General features: G+C 40.7%; 1 protein-coding gene across 1 annotated transcript; it reads right to left on the bottom strand.

Annotated features, from left to right (window-relative positions):
• Positions 1–1209: 1209 nt before the first annotated feature.
• LOC120799173 (neuropilin and tolloid-like protein 1) lies at positions 1210–10909 on the bottom strand. The gene is made up of 10 exons (XM_040144121.1): positions 10843–10909; positions 10513–10578; positions 10039–10173; positions 9693–9941; positions 5879–5920; positions 5453–5580; positions 4357–4585; positions 3289–3402; positions 3033–3177; positions 1210–1747 (listed from the first exon to the last, which is right to left on the bottom strand). Exons 1-10 carry the CDS (start codon positions 10868–10870, stop codon positions 1210–1212), a joined length of 1674 nt encoding a protein of 557 aa, XP_040000055.1. The 5' UTR covers positions 10871–10909.
• Between the last annotated feature and the right edge of the window lie 6695 nt (positions 10910–17604).

The following is a 17604-nucleotide window of genomic DNA, read 5'->3' as shown; positions in this document are numbered from 1 at the left end:
CGCCCTTCTTTCTTTTTCCTGGTCAGTAACTGATAGGACAAGTAAATAAAATAATGTAAAACGAATTAGAAATAAACAAACGCACGCACGCATTGATTGACGAGCAGAGTAAAGGAAAAAGGAAAATATTTAATGAAATAAATAAGTAGAGACAGCCATATAATCAACGGAAATAAATCAGCCAAGAAAAACGGAGAAAAGAAGTGGGACAGGCCAAGCATTGAAGAACTGCAAACACATAAATGAACATCAGTAAATATTCCCAAAAACGCAAAAACAAATAATTAAATAATGCAAGCATTTACACAGCAACAGAAAATCTAAGTTCAAATTTTCTCCATGATTCCATAAGATTCAGCCTTTCAAACCCACTGTGTAAACAGTATTTTGAATGAAACACTTTCTTTGTGGGCTGACTAATGTGTGTCCATATTGGTTATGGGTCAGTGTTCTCCTATTTAATTCTTGACCAGTGATCAACACAAAAACGTATCTAAATGTATTTTTGGTGAACTATAAATGTAAAAAGTAGATTATATCTGACATCAGTGAAATAATATCCAAACATATAGGCAACACTGCAACGGATCATTCTGTCACTAAATAGTTTTCCATATGATGCAGTCATAAAAATATTCTACCCCAGAGTTGAAACTTCAAGCTAAAAAAGGAACAGAAAAGGGGAAAAAAAAAACTGTGATGCATTTCGAATGGGTAGGAAATATATCCTTCTTTGATGCATTCCTGTGAAGTATGACAGTTGACTTCAGTTGCACTCCTGTGCACAGTCACATTATCATAGCAGTGTAGTGTTCATGATCTGCAGCAGTTGCTCCTGAATTCTCTGGCTGAGGGGTATTCTCATTATAATTACTAGGGTGTGTTTCACAAACTCCAGTCCATTCTATACCTGGTTCATACAATGTAATAATTTCATTTAATCGGAAATATATGATATTCAAGAAACACTAACAAAAGCACTAAAGATCAACATTCATTTGAATAAATTAACCTGAAATCTGATTTTGAAAAGGGGTTTAAAAGTCAGGGTTTTTAACCTCTTAAGATAAAGAATTAAGGTGATTATATCTCCTACTATTTCATCAATTCACCATTACCCCTCCTATTTATCCCTTTCATCAGTTTGAGTGCAGTTCCATTCGGGTGTTGATTATTTTACCGGTTTCTTTAGTTCCATGTTGCCTTACATTAGAAGTCATTAGACAGTGTACGATGGACAGTGTGATCCAGTCCTGACATGCCATGGTGGATCTGATGGTGGTGCATGTAGTGCTGGCTGGTGGTGGGTCCATCATCCATCATCAAATCATCCTCCTCCTCCGGCCTGTAACTCTCTGCCCCGTCCTGAGAATAACTATGCTTCATCACCAGGATGCTCCGTCGACCTGCTGGGGTGGTGTGGTGGGAAAGGCGCGGCGACTGTTGGCTCACCATCACCGGCGGCAATGGCGGCACAAGAGCCCCCCCGTCAGAGGCAATGTTGGCATCCCTCATGCTTAGGCTGCTGCGGCTACCGTGGACACTGCCATGGACGCTCCCCTGCTGAGAGCCACAATGGTGGTCACGAATACATTTGCTTGAGGAGCGGCGGAGCTTGTGAAACTTCTCGAAGTCCTCAGCCAGGGCAGCATCAGTCAGGTCACCAGATGGAGCGCGGCGCAGAGTACAGAGCTCGTAGTGAGGAGGCTCGAAACCAGGGTGGAGGAGGGAAGGGTCGAAATCATCTCTGAGGATAAGTAGAGGAAAGAAGAGTACACACACCCGTTCCAACAAATGCAGCAAATGTTCAGGAAAGCACAACAAAAAGCTGACGGTTTTTATCCAACTGCTTTTAAACCCTAAATTAACTATAAATGTATGTAACCGCACACTGACACATATGTGCATATTTTAGTCTATATGAATTAAACAGCATGACTGCAAGTTGCAACAATGACTACAACCTATTCTCAAAAGGTATTTCTTGTGCCTGCAGGCCAGTGATTCATGCACTTTTACACAAACAAATTTGAATCTCCTTACTGCACTCCACAAAATTCCAAATTTCTAATCTGTCAAACTGACATTTAGTTATGGGTATCATGATTAGGGTTGGAGTTCAAGAGCATTTTATTGAATACAGCAAACAATGTGTTCATCGAATCAGTAATTTTGTCACACCTCTTTTCACATTCATTGACATTTTCCTAACTCGTTTTGCCTTCTTTTATATTTGTAATCATAATAATTCTACTGTAGCATTTAGCCTATATTAACTATAGCCATGTTGCATTTACCCAAAGATAAACTAGTTACTCTGGCACCAGAAGGTTGAGCCCTTGTCAAATAAGATTTTAGCACAGAAAATGTCTAGAGCTGCTTAAATGGTTTTCCTCCACCTGGGGAGAGTAGACCAAGTTAAAAACACAACAATGACATTTATCACCTTATAACTCCAATACTGACGGGCGTTTGGTGTCGGGCTGTTAGTGCACAATGGATTTATCAGAACTTTTTGCTGAAAATGACTGTCCGACGCTGCTGGAAACAAGGATAATAAGAACGTAGTTTGCAGGTCGAAAAAACCAGAAGAATGACCTGAAAGAGGCTAAAAAACGTAGTCAATGTAAAAGGGTAGCTGCAGAGTTGTTGATAATTCTCCGTTGGTTCATCACTGCTAGCGACACCTTCACATTGCGCAAAGTCATTTGATCCATTGTTTCGATAAAAATATTGATTAGTGCAGGTTTAAGAAAGGGACATTGTTTGTAATTCCCATTTTCCTCTTGAGTATGGTTAGATACAGGGTTATGGCCCACACCATATACTGATAACAAGGATTTTTTTTAACCACATGCTGTATGCCACCTCGTTGTTGTGCGCTCTTCCTATCTATCAGGACTGTATGTATGAGAAATATCATCAAAATGTACTGTTTACCTGACATGTTAGGGATTGTAGCCTCTTTGGGTATTTTATTCACATTAAATGCTGTGAGAGTTACATTTCAAAGTGAATTTTAAAGATCTTACCTGCGGATGATGTATTTCTTGCGAGGCTGTTTGATCTGGATGATGACCGAGATGATGAGCAAGATGACAACAAGGCCACAGGTTACTCCAATGATGGTGAGGTTAGTGTTATCCAGCGTGTCCAGGATGCTGGGTTTCCTCTTCTCTAGTTATGGAGATACATAGAAAAAAAATGACTTAAGGTTCAGCCACAGCTATGTGTTGCCAATACGTTGCTTGGCTGGAGGTGAGTTTCTCAGCCGGTTTGCCATGGTACCTTTGCAATGATTTTCATCCCAGGGATAAACACAGTTCTGGATGCCATTGCAGACCAGTGTGTTGTTGATGCACATGTTGCTATGGCAAAAGAAATTGTCTCCTTCACACGGAGCTGTAAAACAAAAGGAAAGAGTACTTTCAATGTTGTATGAATATACTGAAAATAAATCCAAACAACCACACATGGTTCTTGCCACATGACAGGTGCAACTCCAATGTTCGGTATGTTTTTAGCTCTATTTTGGCCAGTTCCTGAAGTGAATATAGCTTTTCAGCTTGCTATACACTATACTATGTTCATTAGTTTGCTGCTAACTTTGTCTGTCATTTGGTACTGGGCAGGTAGAGTTTAATCGGTCTTTCAGAGCTTGTACGCTGAAAAGAGCTGCCGTTATGGCTGGAAACAAGGTTGAAAGGAGTGGAATTGTGGGTTTTAAAACCAAAACAATTACCTAAAGGCATTACCCCCCCCCGCAGAGCTGAGAAGAAATGCAGGGGATAATTCTCGGTAGGTCTGTGACTAGTAGTGATCCCTTTGACATTATAGGTAGTCTTTTGATCCAATGTTTAAACAGAAATATTCATCAGAACAGCTTTAAAGAATAATTTAATTGATATGTGTTGGTTTTAAATTACAGTATGACTCTCATGCTCTGAGCTTTGACTCCAAGGTCTTTGATTTATTAAAAGCAAAACCAATACAGTAATATGAAGCAGGCTTGGTCTGATAAACATCTTTATCTTTCGACACAGTGGTTTTGATTACCAATCATTCAACCTCAGTTTTGTATTAAGAGTTTATCTTTTAAAGTGAGCGCTGGCCGCTGTATCAGAAGCCACGCCTACTGAAAATAACATGTATTGATTTGGATTAATACATCTTTTATTCAAGATGGTAACATCTTTATATTCGTATGGTTGTCCTAAATGACCTACATTGTCCTGAGAGTGCTCTCTTTCTGTATTTGTGACTTCCACCCGTCAGAAGAGGCACACCTGTTAAGGAGATCTTGCTGCAACTCACATAAGTGCAACAGGAACAATAAAAGCCATGGAAATCACTCACGGTCATGGAAGGTTGTGAAGAGGATCCTGAATTTGCTCTTCCTGCTCCCCTCGTCGGCCCACAGCCTCACCACGCCCACAGAGGACAACAGCATGACATCGTTGGCCACCGTGGAGCAGAACTTATTCTTCAGGTGCTCAACCGAACTGCTGCCATCATAGATGGCAACAAAGTTACGCTTGCACTCATTCGAGTTGTGCATCTCATACTCCAGAAAACGCATGTAGATCTGTGGGGGAGTTAAATCAAGTGAAGCTGCAGTGAATGAGGTAGGTTTTGATGGCATTTACTCATCCTGGCTCATCCTTCATATTTTGTTTCATACTAGGGAATTTCTTTCTTCTAATGTTTATTAAAGGAATCAACCACATTTTTGTGACGTCAGCTAACTGACCTAGTGTATAATTATTCAGTGGTGTTAACAGTTACCACAATTATCCCAGTAAAAACATTAGCTTAATCGTTCATGCTAACACTTTAGCATTTTAACTACCATTAGCATTGTCTTTTTGTAGCCCACTGGGTTAGTTATAACGTAAAAGTTACAAATAGTAGCACCCACAGAGCTGAGTGGGTAATCTTATATGTTTTGAAACTCATCCATTTCAGTAGAAAATTGTAAAAAATGTAGGTACACAATGTATGATACAAGTATAGCAATGGCCTACTGTTCTCAAGAGGCAGGGAAACCCCTTACATTTTTTCTTTTTTAAAACTGATAGGAAATGCAAGACTTTTCTATAAAAAAAAGTGAATGTAAAAAGATTAATTTGTACAACAAAATATACACATTTCATGTTGTGCAATAAATTACCCTATTGACAGTATGTTTTAAATTTTCATGTGTTGGAGAAGTTTTAGCTAAGTGTTAAAGACTGTTTTAGCTAAGTGTTAGATTCTGTGAAGTTGCCGTGAGAAGGACATAATGGCGTTTAATTGTTTGGCTAAGTTCCTTGGAAGTGCTTGGTTGCCATAGTGAGTTTTGGTCCAAGCACCTGAACTAACTACCCAGTTCATTTTAAAAACAAATGACCAACAATTACAAGCAACACCACCACCACACAACAATCCCAAAAACTGTTTGACATATCCAGACCTTAGCTCTTGGTGGAGCCCTGATGTACCACCTGCAATCCACAGCTTCAGTCTGCTGGGCCTGGCCCTCCCTGGCTATTTGTGTCGATTCTACGAAGCCTTCTGGACCACTCAGCTCAAACTCACAAACTGTGGAGAACATATTTCTATTAAAGTTATACTAGCTTTGAGACTGTAAAATTTCACTGACTGTGAAATTTCGGAGTTTGGGCAATATTATCCCTTCAGCAAAAATAAGGACTAAAACACATATACTAAATGTAGGTAATCAGGTAGACCATTTAGGAAAATTGTATGAATACGCTATTCACAGTTAGCAGTATTTACATTTTTTAATCGAAGCTGCTGAAATACTTGGCGCTTTGTATTATATACACAGCACCTCTAATATTATGTTGTGACTTTATAACATAAGTTGAATACTCACATGGCAGAGCTGGCAGTTCCCCAAGCTCTTTGAACTCGGGATCTAAAAGCAGAATATAATATTGTTAGAGACAAATAAATCTATGTAACATTTACTTAAGTCCTTCCACAATTAGTGGCCACATTTTAAAATGGGCTGCAGGATGAAGTTTTCCACAGGGTGGGTTCGAACCTAGAACCTTCTTGCTGTGAGGTGACAGCGGTGACATACTTACATACCAAAACTATATCTTATATGTTCAAAATATATTGAACATACTTTTAAGTATAGAAAAATATGTTCAGAATAAGCAGTATGAAAAAATCTACTGTAAATGTCGGCTGTAAATACATTTTTAGCCAGTTTTACAAAGATTGATGAAATATTTACTACAACAAATTTGTTGAAGGGTAGAGATAAAGACAGAATCTCTGACCTCAGATTTCTGGGTTAAGTACAAGAAAAAAAAAATATCATACAACAAAAATAACAATATTTAAAGTCATAATGAAAAACAAAATGAAAACACAGCTAGCCAAGTCTTACATAATCTATGTACCATCGCATTCCCCCTGCCACAGTCGGACTCTCCTGAAACCCTGATGCCCTTCATCAAAAAAGAAAAACACACACACACTTAGCCTCAGAAAGGGAGGAGATATTGTGTTCTAAACCTTTGTGCTGATGAATCTACTTGCTAGGTGGATTATAAATCCTGATATACCAGCTTAGTTCGGGACAGATTAAACTCCAACAGCAACAGCAACCTAGTGATAAAAATGTAACGTCTTTTTTTGTTCTCAATATTCTCTTGGAAGCACCCAGTTTGATTTTCTTGTAAATGAAAAAATCCATACTTCACTGAAAATCAATGAAATACCAAATACAGCAGTATATAAACATATAACAACCAAAGAGAGGAAAAATGTGTTTTTTAAAGAAGCAATATGGAATGGAGCATGAGGACTATATTGTCTCACCTCTGAAAATATTTTTATACCTGGTGATGTGGCACATGCGTAAGTAGGTTTGATGTAAGAAGAGCAGGTGATGGACTCAATTGAGTCTCAAATCAACGAGGACTATTATTAATCCTCTCATGTTTCTGCTCCAGGTTTGGGCAGATTATTCACATTCGTCATTGGTATGTGGTGAGTATGTGTGTGTTGCAACAATGCATTCCCAGAGAGAAATATAAATGCTCAAGTATGCTTAGTAAATTGTTAAGACCGTAAGGTAAGCTGATTGTGCTGTAAAATGTTATGTAGTAATACACCAATTGTGGATGATATTTTCCTTAAAAAAAAACAGCCCTCCAGCAACTTAAAAACTGGTGTGTGTGGGATAGGATGGAGTCAGAGGAGTGTAGCATTTAAAACTGGAGGAATCCCTTGAGGAATAAAAATATAACATACAGAGGCTCAATCATGTCAAAGAAAGAAAGAAAGAAAGAAAGAATGATGGCGGGATGGATGGATGGACAGAGGGATGCAGATTAATCTTTGCCCCTCGTCAGTGTAGGTGGCCTATAAAATCTGCTGTTAATAAAGCCTCTGCCTTGGACTCCCTTAAGCTGCTACTGCAGCTCAGCGTTGACAAGCTGAATTCCCCTGAAGACAAGCTTTCATTAACTCTTGTGTGTGTGACTGAGGAAACAAGTACTTGTGTGTGTGTGTGTGTGTGTGTGTGTGTGTGTGTGTGTGTGTGTGTGTGTGTGTGTGTGTGTGTGTGTGTGTGTGTGTGTGCGCTCGAGCGCGTGTGCACGTGTGGAAGGAATGTTCCCTTCCTCTTCCCTTGTCAGCTGCAGCTGGTGTGCCTGCACTACAAATGGAAATGAGAGTACATTCCCGGCAGCATGCAACCAGGCCATTATTAAAGTTGCAATATGCAACTTTTTCACATCACATGCACAATTAAAACATAGCATATATTATACCCTGTCCCACATCAATGTAGATGAAAGATTAAAGGTCTTTCTCTGTGGCATTGATCTTATTCAAGTGCATATTACATTGTGGCACTGGGAATACAAGTGTCCAGTGTGGGTGCAAAGGTGTTGGTTAAATGGGGCCAAAGACAGAAAGGGGAGAGGCTGTGTAAAAGACGTAGCCAGTTTTCACATGTAGGAGCCAACAATGTCAAACTCTCAACAGCGTAGTGGATTAGGAGAGAGTGCCAAGGAAAGGAGTCAAAGGCTTAGAGACGTAGTAATACTCTAAACATCACCCCCCACTCCACCCCCCACCCCAGCTAGACAGAGCCGCAGCTGGTAGAACAACAACAATATATAGCTGAAACGCAAGATTACATGAAAAATGTACCTATTGTTGATATTTTCCTTTTTCTTTTTTTTTTTTTGCCAGACTCCCAAAACTGACTAGGGTGCCCGTCCTCCCGACATTTGTTTATGTCTCTGTGGGGAGAGGGTCAGCGTGGATGGCTGAGTCAACAAAACTGACTTTAGCACGAGAGACCACTGTTGGTTTGCAGCTGTGTCAACAAGTTACCCCAGAATCCTCAGTCACCAAAAAAGCTCCACTGAAACAAACCACAACTACAGTTCAGTCTATATAAAGACATTTCTACAGTATGTACTCGGTTGCTAGTTTATTTGGTGCACCTGACTAAAGCTAATGCACTTTAATTCCTTTAAGAAGGTTATAATGTTCAGTTTTGGATGAAGCTGTTTTAGAGAGATTTTTGTTTGGTGTTTATTTTATCCACTCCATTTTCATCAGTGAGAGCACACTATAATCATGTAGTGTGAAATTAAACTTGTAAGATGTCATATATGTATATAAGCGTACGGACTACATCACAGACCATGAACCTGACAGCTTGGAAGGGATTTCAGTTATGTCTTTCTTATGTTCTATATGGTGCGTTTCAAGATAGTCAAAGATGCTATACACGACAAAATAAATTAGTGAAAAAAGTGCAGGGCCAACCACAGACCAACCTGTGACATCTGCTCCCCACAGCTGTGTCCTCACGGCTAATCTGTGCCGGGGACTGGAGAGAGAGCTCTGGTTGTAAAGTCTCTCTGTGTCCAGCTCTCTGTAGGTTTGTAGCTTCTGCTGGAGTGTCTGTGGTTAGGAGTTTAGTTCTACCCTTACGTACACGTTAATACTTTCACATATCTGCATTCTTTTACTGTTTACTTTCAGACATGTCGGAGCTGTGTTAAGTTCAAGGCTTTCCAATGGCAGACCAGCAGGATGCTTTTATTGTGAAGAGGTTAATGAAATGTGTTTATCACAGAGTTAGCAGAGCTTCATTAGTGATGACATTCTTAAATAATAACAGGTCTAATCAACCAGACATCGAAATATCTTGGTTTTTTATGTCAGTGGATCTGTTTTTTAAATACCACAGGAAGGAATAAAACAGAAGTAAGCTGAAAAGGGCCGAGTCCAATATTCCCACTTACTTCAGCTGTTTTTGTCTCCACCAGCACCTGAGAGAAATATCTGCCTATTTATCTGCTAAATGCTGCACTTCATTACAGACTTTTTCACAAAAAAAAAAAAAAAGAAACGCTGCCTGCTGCTACTGCTGGAAACAAAGTTGAGACTGAACCAAAACAGTGAAGTTTTCGACCGCAAAACCAAAACAATCGGCAGGAAGACGCGAAAACACTCGGTAAAACTGAGGTGAACTGCAGAGTCGGGTGACGAGCCACCCCTCTCACATTCTACATAGTCATTTGATTCTTTTTTAACGTAAAAACATCGATCAGCCCGTATTAAAAATGCAGCCCGCCCAATTCTCTGAACAGCAACTTTCAGAAATTCAGTCCTCTCTGGATGGTTTAGCCTTGACTTTCATCACTCACCTTGTGTGAAGTTATACCGGGCAGAGAAACCGATGGCCTCCAGTTCACCATCAGCCACAAACTTGATGTACAGGTACCGCCCGCTGGAGCGGACATACGCCGGACTTTCTTGCCCACAGTAGCGGCCAATGATGGGCGAGAAACCAAAGGGCCCATCACGGACCTCGATGTGGTCAAACTTGCACTCCCAGGATGGCTCGATGGAATACTTCTCGTCGAAGAATAAGTCGATGCACTGTCGAGGAGAGGCTGAGGGAGGAAGAGAGGTTGAAAACAGGTGAGGTATAAGCAGGCGAGGGGTGGATAGTGATCAAGAGGCTAAAAAACAAAATGATGAAAGTCTCACCTTCTATAATGTAGACACATTCCCTCTCGGGTGGGTATTTCTCAGGGTAGTTGGGTGAGGTGAAGTAGCCCCCATCGGGCTCCTTCACCCAGGTCCCACACTTCCCAGCTGGGGTCACACCTGAGTTGTTCTTCACTGGGAACAGACAGAGGGTGTACAGACAGACCGACAGGCGGGTAAGCGTGTTAAAGAGGGTGAAATGGCTGCAAATCTCTAGTGAGGGGTCATTAGAGGGTTGTCAACACGCTGATCTACAGTATGTTAGGGGTTGAGGTTAGGAGGGTTTGATCTGATTCAAAACATCACTGGATAATAGGACTTTGGGTTAGACATTATATACACAGACTGTCAAATCAGAGGTAGCATTCTGAAATAGGGCTGCAGCTAATGGTTGTTTTCTTTATTTTATTTTATTTTTTTGCAAGTAGGGGCTGGAACACAACATAGACTGTAACTCAAGATGTGGTATGATACCTTGAGCTTTTTTTTTGGTAGCTGTGGCACCAGACAGCTGAGGTGAGATGAGGCTTGCAGCTAGAGCTGAGGGAAGAGAAGAGTGTGATTTTTTGTTTTTTTGTTTGTTGTTGTTGTTTTATGCAGTTTGTCAGATTTGTCTGTAGACCGAGAATGTGCCTACATTGAATAAAGCAAAAAGAAATTTAAAAAAATTGCGACTAAGGATATTGATTGAACAGCTATTTGTACCAGAATAATGATAATGCTTCTTCCTTGAGGGGACGATATTTGAATTATTGGATTTTCGCCTAAGCAGGTTATGAAACACGTTCACAGTCGTAAACTTACCGATGGGCAGCAGAAGTTTGCGCACCATGGCTTCTCGGGGATGAGTCGCTCAGTCTCAGGTGTTGCCATGGAACTGTCCCGACCGGGCGGCTCCGTCAGTGCCCGCGTCTCGTCGCGAGCCCCTCGCAAAAACGCGCCAAATGCGCGAGCAACGCGTCGGACGTTCCCATCCCTCTCGCTGCCTCGCCGAGGGCTCCGAGGATTACCCTCCGGTCCGATGTTTGCTCCACCTTTAGGCCGTTTAATCCCCGCGGAAGGCACACGGTCATTGACAAAGCTGCGCCGACAGACGCCGGGCGATGAGGGGTCTGTGTGTGCGCGCGCTTCGTTCAGAGAACCGACGCCGAAGTTCGACGCCCCCCCCCCTCGGGGAGTAGAACACTCTGCTCCAGCATCACAGCTACAGATCAATAAAATCAAATATTCTGAAACCGATTGGAGTTTCTTCACTTTCTGTGTGTTCTTTTTTCTTTTTTGTAAAATATTTTTTTTAAAGTTTACAGTAAATGGAGAACAGTGCTGGAGCTCCGGATTCTTTACCTTACTTTGCAAGTACAAGAACTGAATTCAAAAATGTTACTCACGGCAAAGTGAATTTATCAGCAAGATATACTTAAAGTGTCAAAAGATTTTCTTTTAAAATGCAGAAGAGTGTTGTGGAGAAAGTAGAAACAAGCAAGCACAAGTCACCAAATTGCTTATGACATGAGGGTGATATCAAATGGTATCAGAGTGACCTCGGGTTAAAAGACAACTACGGAAAGCCATGTCAAATTCTGTTGTACCAAACCAAACTACCCAACAAGCACTAGGACCCCCCCCCCCCCCCCCCACACACACACACACACACACACACACACACACAACATTCAAAGGCATCAGTGAATCAATGCTGTGAAACTGTGGACCAGTGATGAAGTGGCTACTCTTACATCTCACAGTAGGACCTCTGCTGCTACTACTTCCATAAATATTAGTTCAAGTTTACAGTGAGTGATTTTCGGCCATTAAGGAGCCAAAAGTCTCAGAAAATGTCAAATAGTTGCCTATTTACACACCCAACACACAGAGAGCTACGTGATCATCCCTGTGGAGTTGTGACAAACGAAAGCCGGGCTTTGTTCTGGTCGCCACCAACTCCTGACAGACTATCTGGCTCTAAGGCTCATTAGATGCTCAAATGTCTTCACTAGACATTCATTCAGTTGAGCCACTTCAACCTACAGTGCCTTCTCAGGCTGGGCATGTAATGTGTGAACTTGTAATGTAATGAGGGCCTATAATGCAGTAGCTGCCTATAATGTAATAAAAATGTTGAGTGCAAAATCTTAATTTTCTTGGATACATTTTAATACGCCACAACGTTCTGTGCTGGTTATTACATTATAATATTTGTGTCTAAAATATAAAAGCTCTACATATGATATAATAAAAAGAAAAGATCAAAGTACATTATCCATGTTTCATGGAAAAAACACACAAACACACACACATGGATTTATACACTTAAAGAAGGACTAATGTGACATACGGCAGATTTGGTAGCGTTAGTTAGGTGCACATATTCCACCTCTTATTTTCTTTCTTTGTGAATCTAGAATAGAGGGTAATTACTTTAATAACTTGAAATGTAAATTATTTGATATTGTAGGCTAAATTTTAATAAAAATGAAAAATGTAACATATCATGATTTATTTTGTATAGAATATGGAAAATCCTTTTGGGCACAGTGTAAAGCTGCACTCCAGACAGCACTTTTGATTCAAAATCCAAGCTACAGTTCAGGAGAAAAAAAATTCAAAATTCGATGTTGAATCATTAGTTCACAACACTGTACTCCAGCAGGGGTCATTCCAGAACTCCACGCCCGTCTAACTCATTTTATACCAAGTTGCCCAACAAGACTAAGCTGCTGTTGTTCTGTTTGCCAAAACCGAATGGAGAAAGCTAGTTTGCTATGCTGAATCAAGACAGCAAACCATAGAGGAAGTAATGCGCGGAAGCATTTTAGATTCGACACCGCAGATGGAGGTCATGGATCAAGGTAAGGCTGTTCGCTGACTTTGCAAGATGCATCTGCCTTACGGCAATGTTAGCTTAGCGCACAGTGAGGCTACGGACGCACTGCGATTAAGCCAAATGGGGTGTGTTCACATTCATTTGAACATGTTGGTTTGAACTGGTTCAAAGGGTTAGGGTTTTTTTTTTTTCTTGTTTTTTTTTAAATGTGACTCCCCTACACTTCACTGGTCATTTGGAACCAAGAGTGGAACCTAAAGAGAATCATAACACAGTCACGTTCTTACACAGAATAGAGGGTCATGACTTAAAATGTACATTTATTGACACCTTGAAAATCCTACTGGGCATACACTGTATACACACACATATCACATACATCGAGCAGACCAGTCATTTCCCAAACTTTAATACCCCTGAAATTCCAAATGACACTCAGATCGGAGGTAGCAGGGGGAGTTGCAGCACTGACACTAACAAAGCGGAAATTCACAAAATTGTACAGAGAGTAACATATGTTCAAAATGCAAAATGGACTCAATGGGTCAAACAAAAAAGCAGATTAAGCAAGTAAGACAAAAAAAAGACACTTCCATCAAACAGCATCAAAACCATATGACTGATCACATTCAGACTCCTTTGTCCCATGTTCCCTGGTTATCCCTGTGCGATATCTCTATATATTTCATCAATAGCAAATCTGGCTTTATGTATCCCACCAGTTTCATGTTCTGCTTTCTACACATCTGATCTTGCTCACTTTTTCTCATATTTGTTTTAGTTTTGTGGCTTTTTTTCTGTGAGCACAAGCTTTGAATATTTCTTTTTCAGCTGCATTTGAAAAATTAGCCTGTGAACTACTCCACCCATTTCCCAAGCTCACTGGCCCTCGGGTCAAAATCTTCCCTTTGAGCATTCACTGAATCGGGGATAGGAAAGGGAGGAACATGACATCTAACCACACTAGCTGTCATGTCTCTAGTTCATTCAACCTGTTTGGCTCGCGGGTTTCAAAAGCGTCTTGGGTGCGGTTGTCAGATTTTTGCACTTCGGCCAAAAATTCTTAATCAGCTGCCTCTGGATCACAGTTGAGACTGAAGATCAGATCTGTTCACCTCATCAGCTGTACTGTTTTTGATGTGAAGGAGGTGAAGTGCAAACTGTTCACACAAAACTGTCCCAGCATCCAACTGACTGCTGTGATGTCTTCATTTATTGGTGTCGTGTGGTTTTCTCCCAGTTTTTTCCAAAGACTGGTCATCAATAATGAACTCCTTGCTTTCAATATATCGTGTGTGTGTGTGTGTTTGTGTGTGTGTCTTTTTTAAATCAAAGTGACAGCCCCACAACACACATTTCAAGACCTACCTTTCTGTCTCCTCTCTCATCCCGCTGGGGTTGTTAGCAATGTGGGGTACCAGCCATAGGTATTTGCTGTCTGTGCAGCCATTCGGCGGGTAGTACCCTCTTACGTCTTTAACAAACAAACCCGGCACGGGCCCTGACTCTGATACCAACTCTCCCTTGACCTATCTAGCTAGGGTGTCAAACAGCACAGCCGGGGACGGGGACCCCGACCCCAACACCAGCAAGGTCGACCTTGCACTCCCTGCCAAAAGTGGTCTTCAGACCATGGGTGATTATGGTGGGTAGGGTTACAGTTGTAGATTTTGGTGACCATACATGTGCATGCACATCCATGTGCCAGCCCTGTGACAGACTGGCGACCTGTCCACGTTGTATGCCGCCTCTGGCCCGGCAATGTACTCTGACAGGGAGATCACATAGATGATCAATGATTTTTAACTGTAATCCACTGGATTTTTATTGGATAAGGGGTTATATACAGCAAAAATCTATAGTTTTTACAGTAACTTCTTAACGATTTTTTTAATAGTGTGATGAACCTTATAAATATATTTAAGTTTTCGCCAATGGGTGGGGTAGGTAGATGGTGGGGTTGAGCTGGATGGTTTTTGTATGGAGAAAGAGTTGGTTTATGATCTGTCGGAACTAGTTCATAACATGTGCTGTCTGACCATGTCGGAAGTGAAAAGGGCTTATACCTGACCCGAACGGCCACACTGGAAGCCGGAGTGAAAAGCCATCTGTCGCACACACACACGGGGGGGGCCTGATATCCTTCAAAAATGGTTGCACTCACTTCTACACATGAAAAGTGCCACAAATTGTGAAAAAAGAGAGCTAGAGAGTGTACAACCCTCGGCTCTTTTCTAGAGCCACGCCGCCCTGTTACAAGCTAAATGTGTAATTGCTTTAAAATGGAAGGATAGCAGAGACCAAATTCTAGTCAGTCTCTTAAGGAGATGTCTTGGAGTTTGGCAACACTGACTTACACAGTAAGAGGTACAGATGAGGACTTTTATAAGATGAGGAGGCCTTTTTTAAATTTTATGAATGATTTGACTCTGTAGATGCCTATGATCAGACAAGGACTGGTGCTACCTCTGTGATTGTTTGTAATTTGTATTACAGCAAGAGAAATGTGGAGAATAGTATGATCACTGAGTTGTGAACCTCTGATTTTCAATAGATTTATATATATATATCATTAAGTACCAATAAGTTTATTGGATAGGGATTAGGATCAAACATTCTGCATAACCAAAGGTTAATTATTCATTGTGTTTTTTACATGCGCTTCGTGTAGGGAAGTACACAAGGGTTTCCTGGGAGTTGTTTCAAGCTCGTTTTTTTGTTTATATATCATTTTTTAAAATTTCTTTATTTCTGTCATACTGTCCTATTGCACAGCCTAATGGCACTACAATGTTTGGATCATCTTGTACATGTTATCTAAAAGTTATTTAATTGCTTAATAGATCAGGGTTAAGAATATCTAGCTGCATTACAAGTGGACTGAACAAACTGGTGCCAGGAAAACAGAGAGAGGTGCACTACGACAACACAGAAGCCCAGTCGAACCAGGCTTCATGGAATTTTTTTCTTAGGCACTACTGTTATAATGCTACATTTGCTTTCATTCAATTTTATTTTTGATGAAGATGCAAAGCTGTAATAAAGCATAGTACATAAATCACAATGGGTTTGCTCACTGGTACATTTGTTCCCCTGTAGAAATGCACACAGACTGGACGTCTGCGCTTCATCTGATTCTTTGGATGGCTCCCGAAAGAGTCTCGATTTGGGTTGCCTGATGCTTGGATGGCTTCCTTAAGCTGGAAGTTGTGTTTGACTGAAGATTTCTGGCATATCCAAGAGGGGGCAGCACGTGCTTGTAGAAGAGAACAAATGTTTTATCGGTGAAGTTGAAAATAACCTTGAATCAAATTGTGCTGTATAATCACCAAAGCTTATGAAGCGTGCACAGTAATAACCACTAATAATCATGTAGAACTTCTGACATTTTAACTAAGTGGAATAAGGTTTGAAACTGGAGACTGTTTGCATCCAAGGCTGTCCTCACTAAAACTATTATTATTACCATTATTACAAATTTTACAAATAACTAAATGAATAATATACTGTATAAAATGAGACTAATGTAAAGACTCAGCTGGCCACTTTTGCCAGAGAGGGGAAGCCAATGTCCCATCACTGTCACCGGACTGAACCAGGAACCTTTTTAATGCACCCATGATGTCTACAGTTGGTAAGGCGCTGTTTATAGAAAATTGTGGTTCTTTTTCGTGTCAAGTGAATGAAACAAAAGTTATATTTGCAGACATTTTTAATGTTTCAGTCACTGGGAAATCATCCACTTTATAGTATGTAGAAACAACTTATAGTAAATACAGATGATGAATTAATCAGTCAATCAACAGAAAAATAATTGGCAGCTACTCGGATAATTGACTGATCTGTTCCTTTTTCAAACTAAAATGTGAAACATTCACTAGAATTACGCTCTCACTTGAGAGGATTCGTTGCATTTCTCTGTTACCTTAGGTTTTTAGACTGTAAAAAAAACAAGAATTTTGAAGATGTCACTTAAACTCTGGTAAATTCTGAGACATTTGCTCCGTTTTCTTATAGTTTATAGTCCAAATGATTCACAGATCAACTGAGAAAGTATAAGAATAATAACCATTGTGCCTTTTTTACCTCGATGACAATTTAAAAGAAACGATCTTCTCTGATCCGATGGACAGTCAGAAAAGAGCAGCTCGCAGTAGAGGAAGCAGAGAGAGAGGGGGGAAAGAGAACATATGCACATGCGCGCGCGCACACACACACACACACACACACACACACACACACACACATCCAGCCCACAAACTTTCACAACTGTTCTAGTGTAGGCAAAGGCAGATGAATCAGTGCTTTGTGGTTGTGTCGCAGGGGAATTCTGGCCACCCTGATGGTTGCTGCTGCTGCGGCTGCTGCCATTCTCACACACGGTAATGAAAAAAACTGATGTGATCTTAGGCAAGTTCAGCCATCAAGAAAAGGGAATACACCACTCACAGATGCTCATGAATGGGATGTGTGATGTATTTGCGCCAAGAGTGCAAATAATTGCTACAATATAATAGCTATTTCTCTACTGTTTTGGGGGAAAAGACACTGTACAACCCTGACTGTTCCCTGCAGAACACACAGAGTGGTACCGTAACAAATGACCCTAGTAGAGATTCTGTGAAACCAAAGGAAATGTCATAGTTGCAAATTCGTTTTAATCCGCTCAAATTATTTTTCATTAGGCAGCCACGTATGGTGCCATAGTTCCTTGGACAGTCCTGCTGTAAAGACTTAAGACT

This window comes from Xiphias gladius, chromosome 14 (genome assembly GCF_016859285.1).
Source record: "Xiphias gladius isolate SHS-SW01 ecotype Sanya breed wild chromosome 14, ASM1685928v1, whole genome shotgun sequence".
NCBI classification, from domain to species: Eukaryota; Metazoa; Chordata; class Actinopteri; order Istiophoriformes; family Xiphiidae; genus Xiphias; species Xiphias gladius.
Note: the sequence above shows the minus strand (reverse complement) of the source record. Positions and strands in the feature narration are given on the sequence as shown.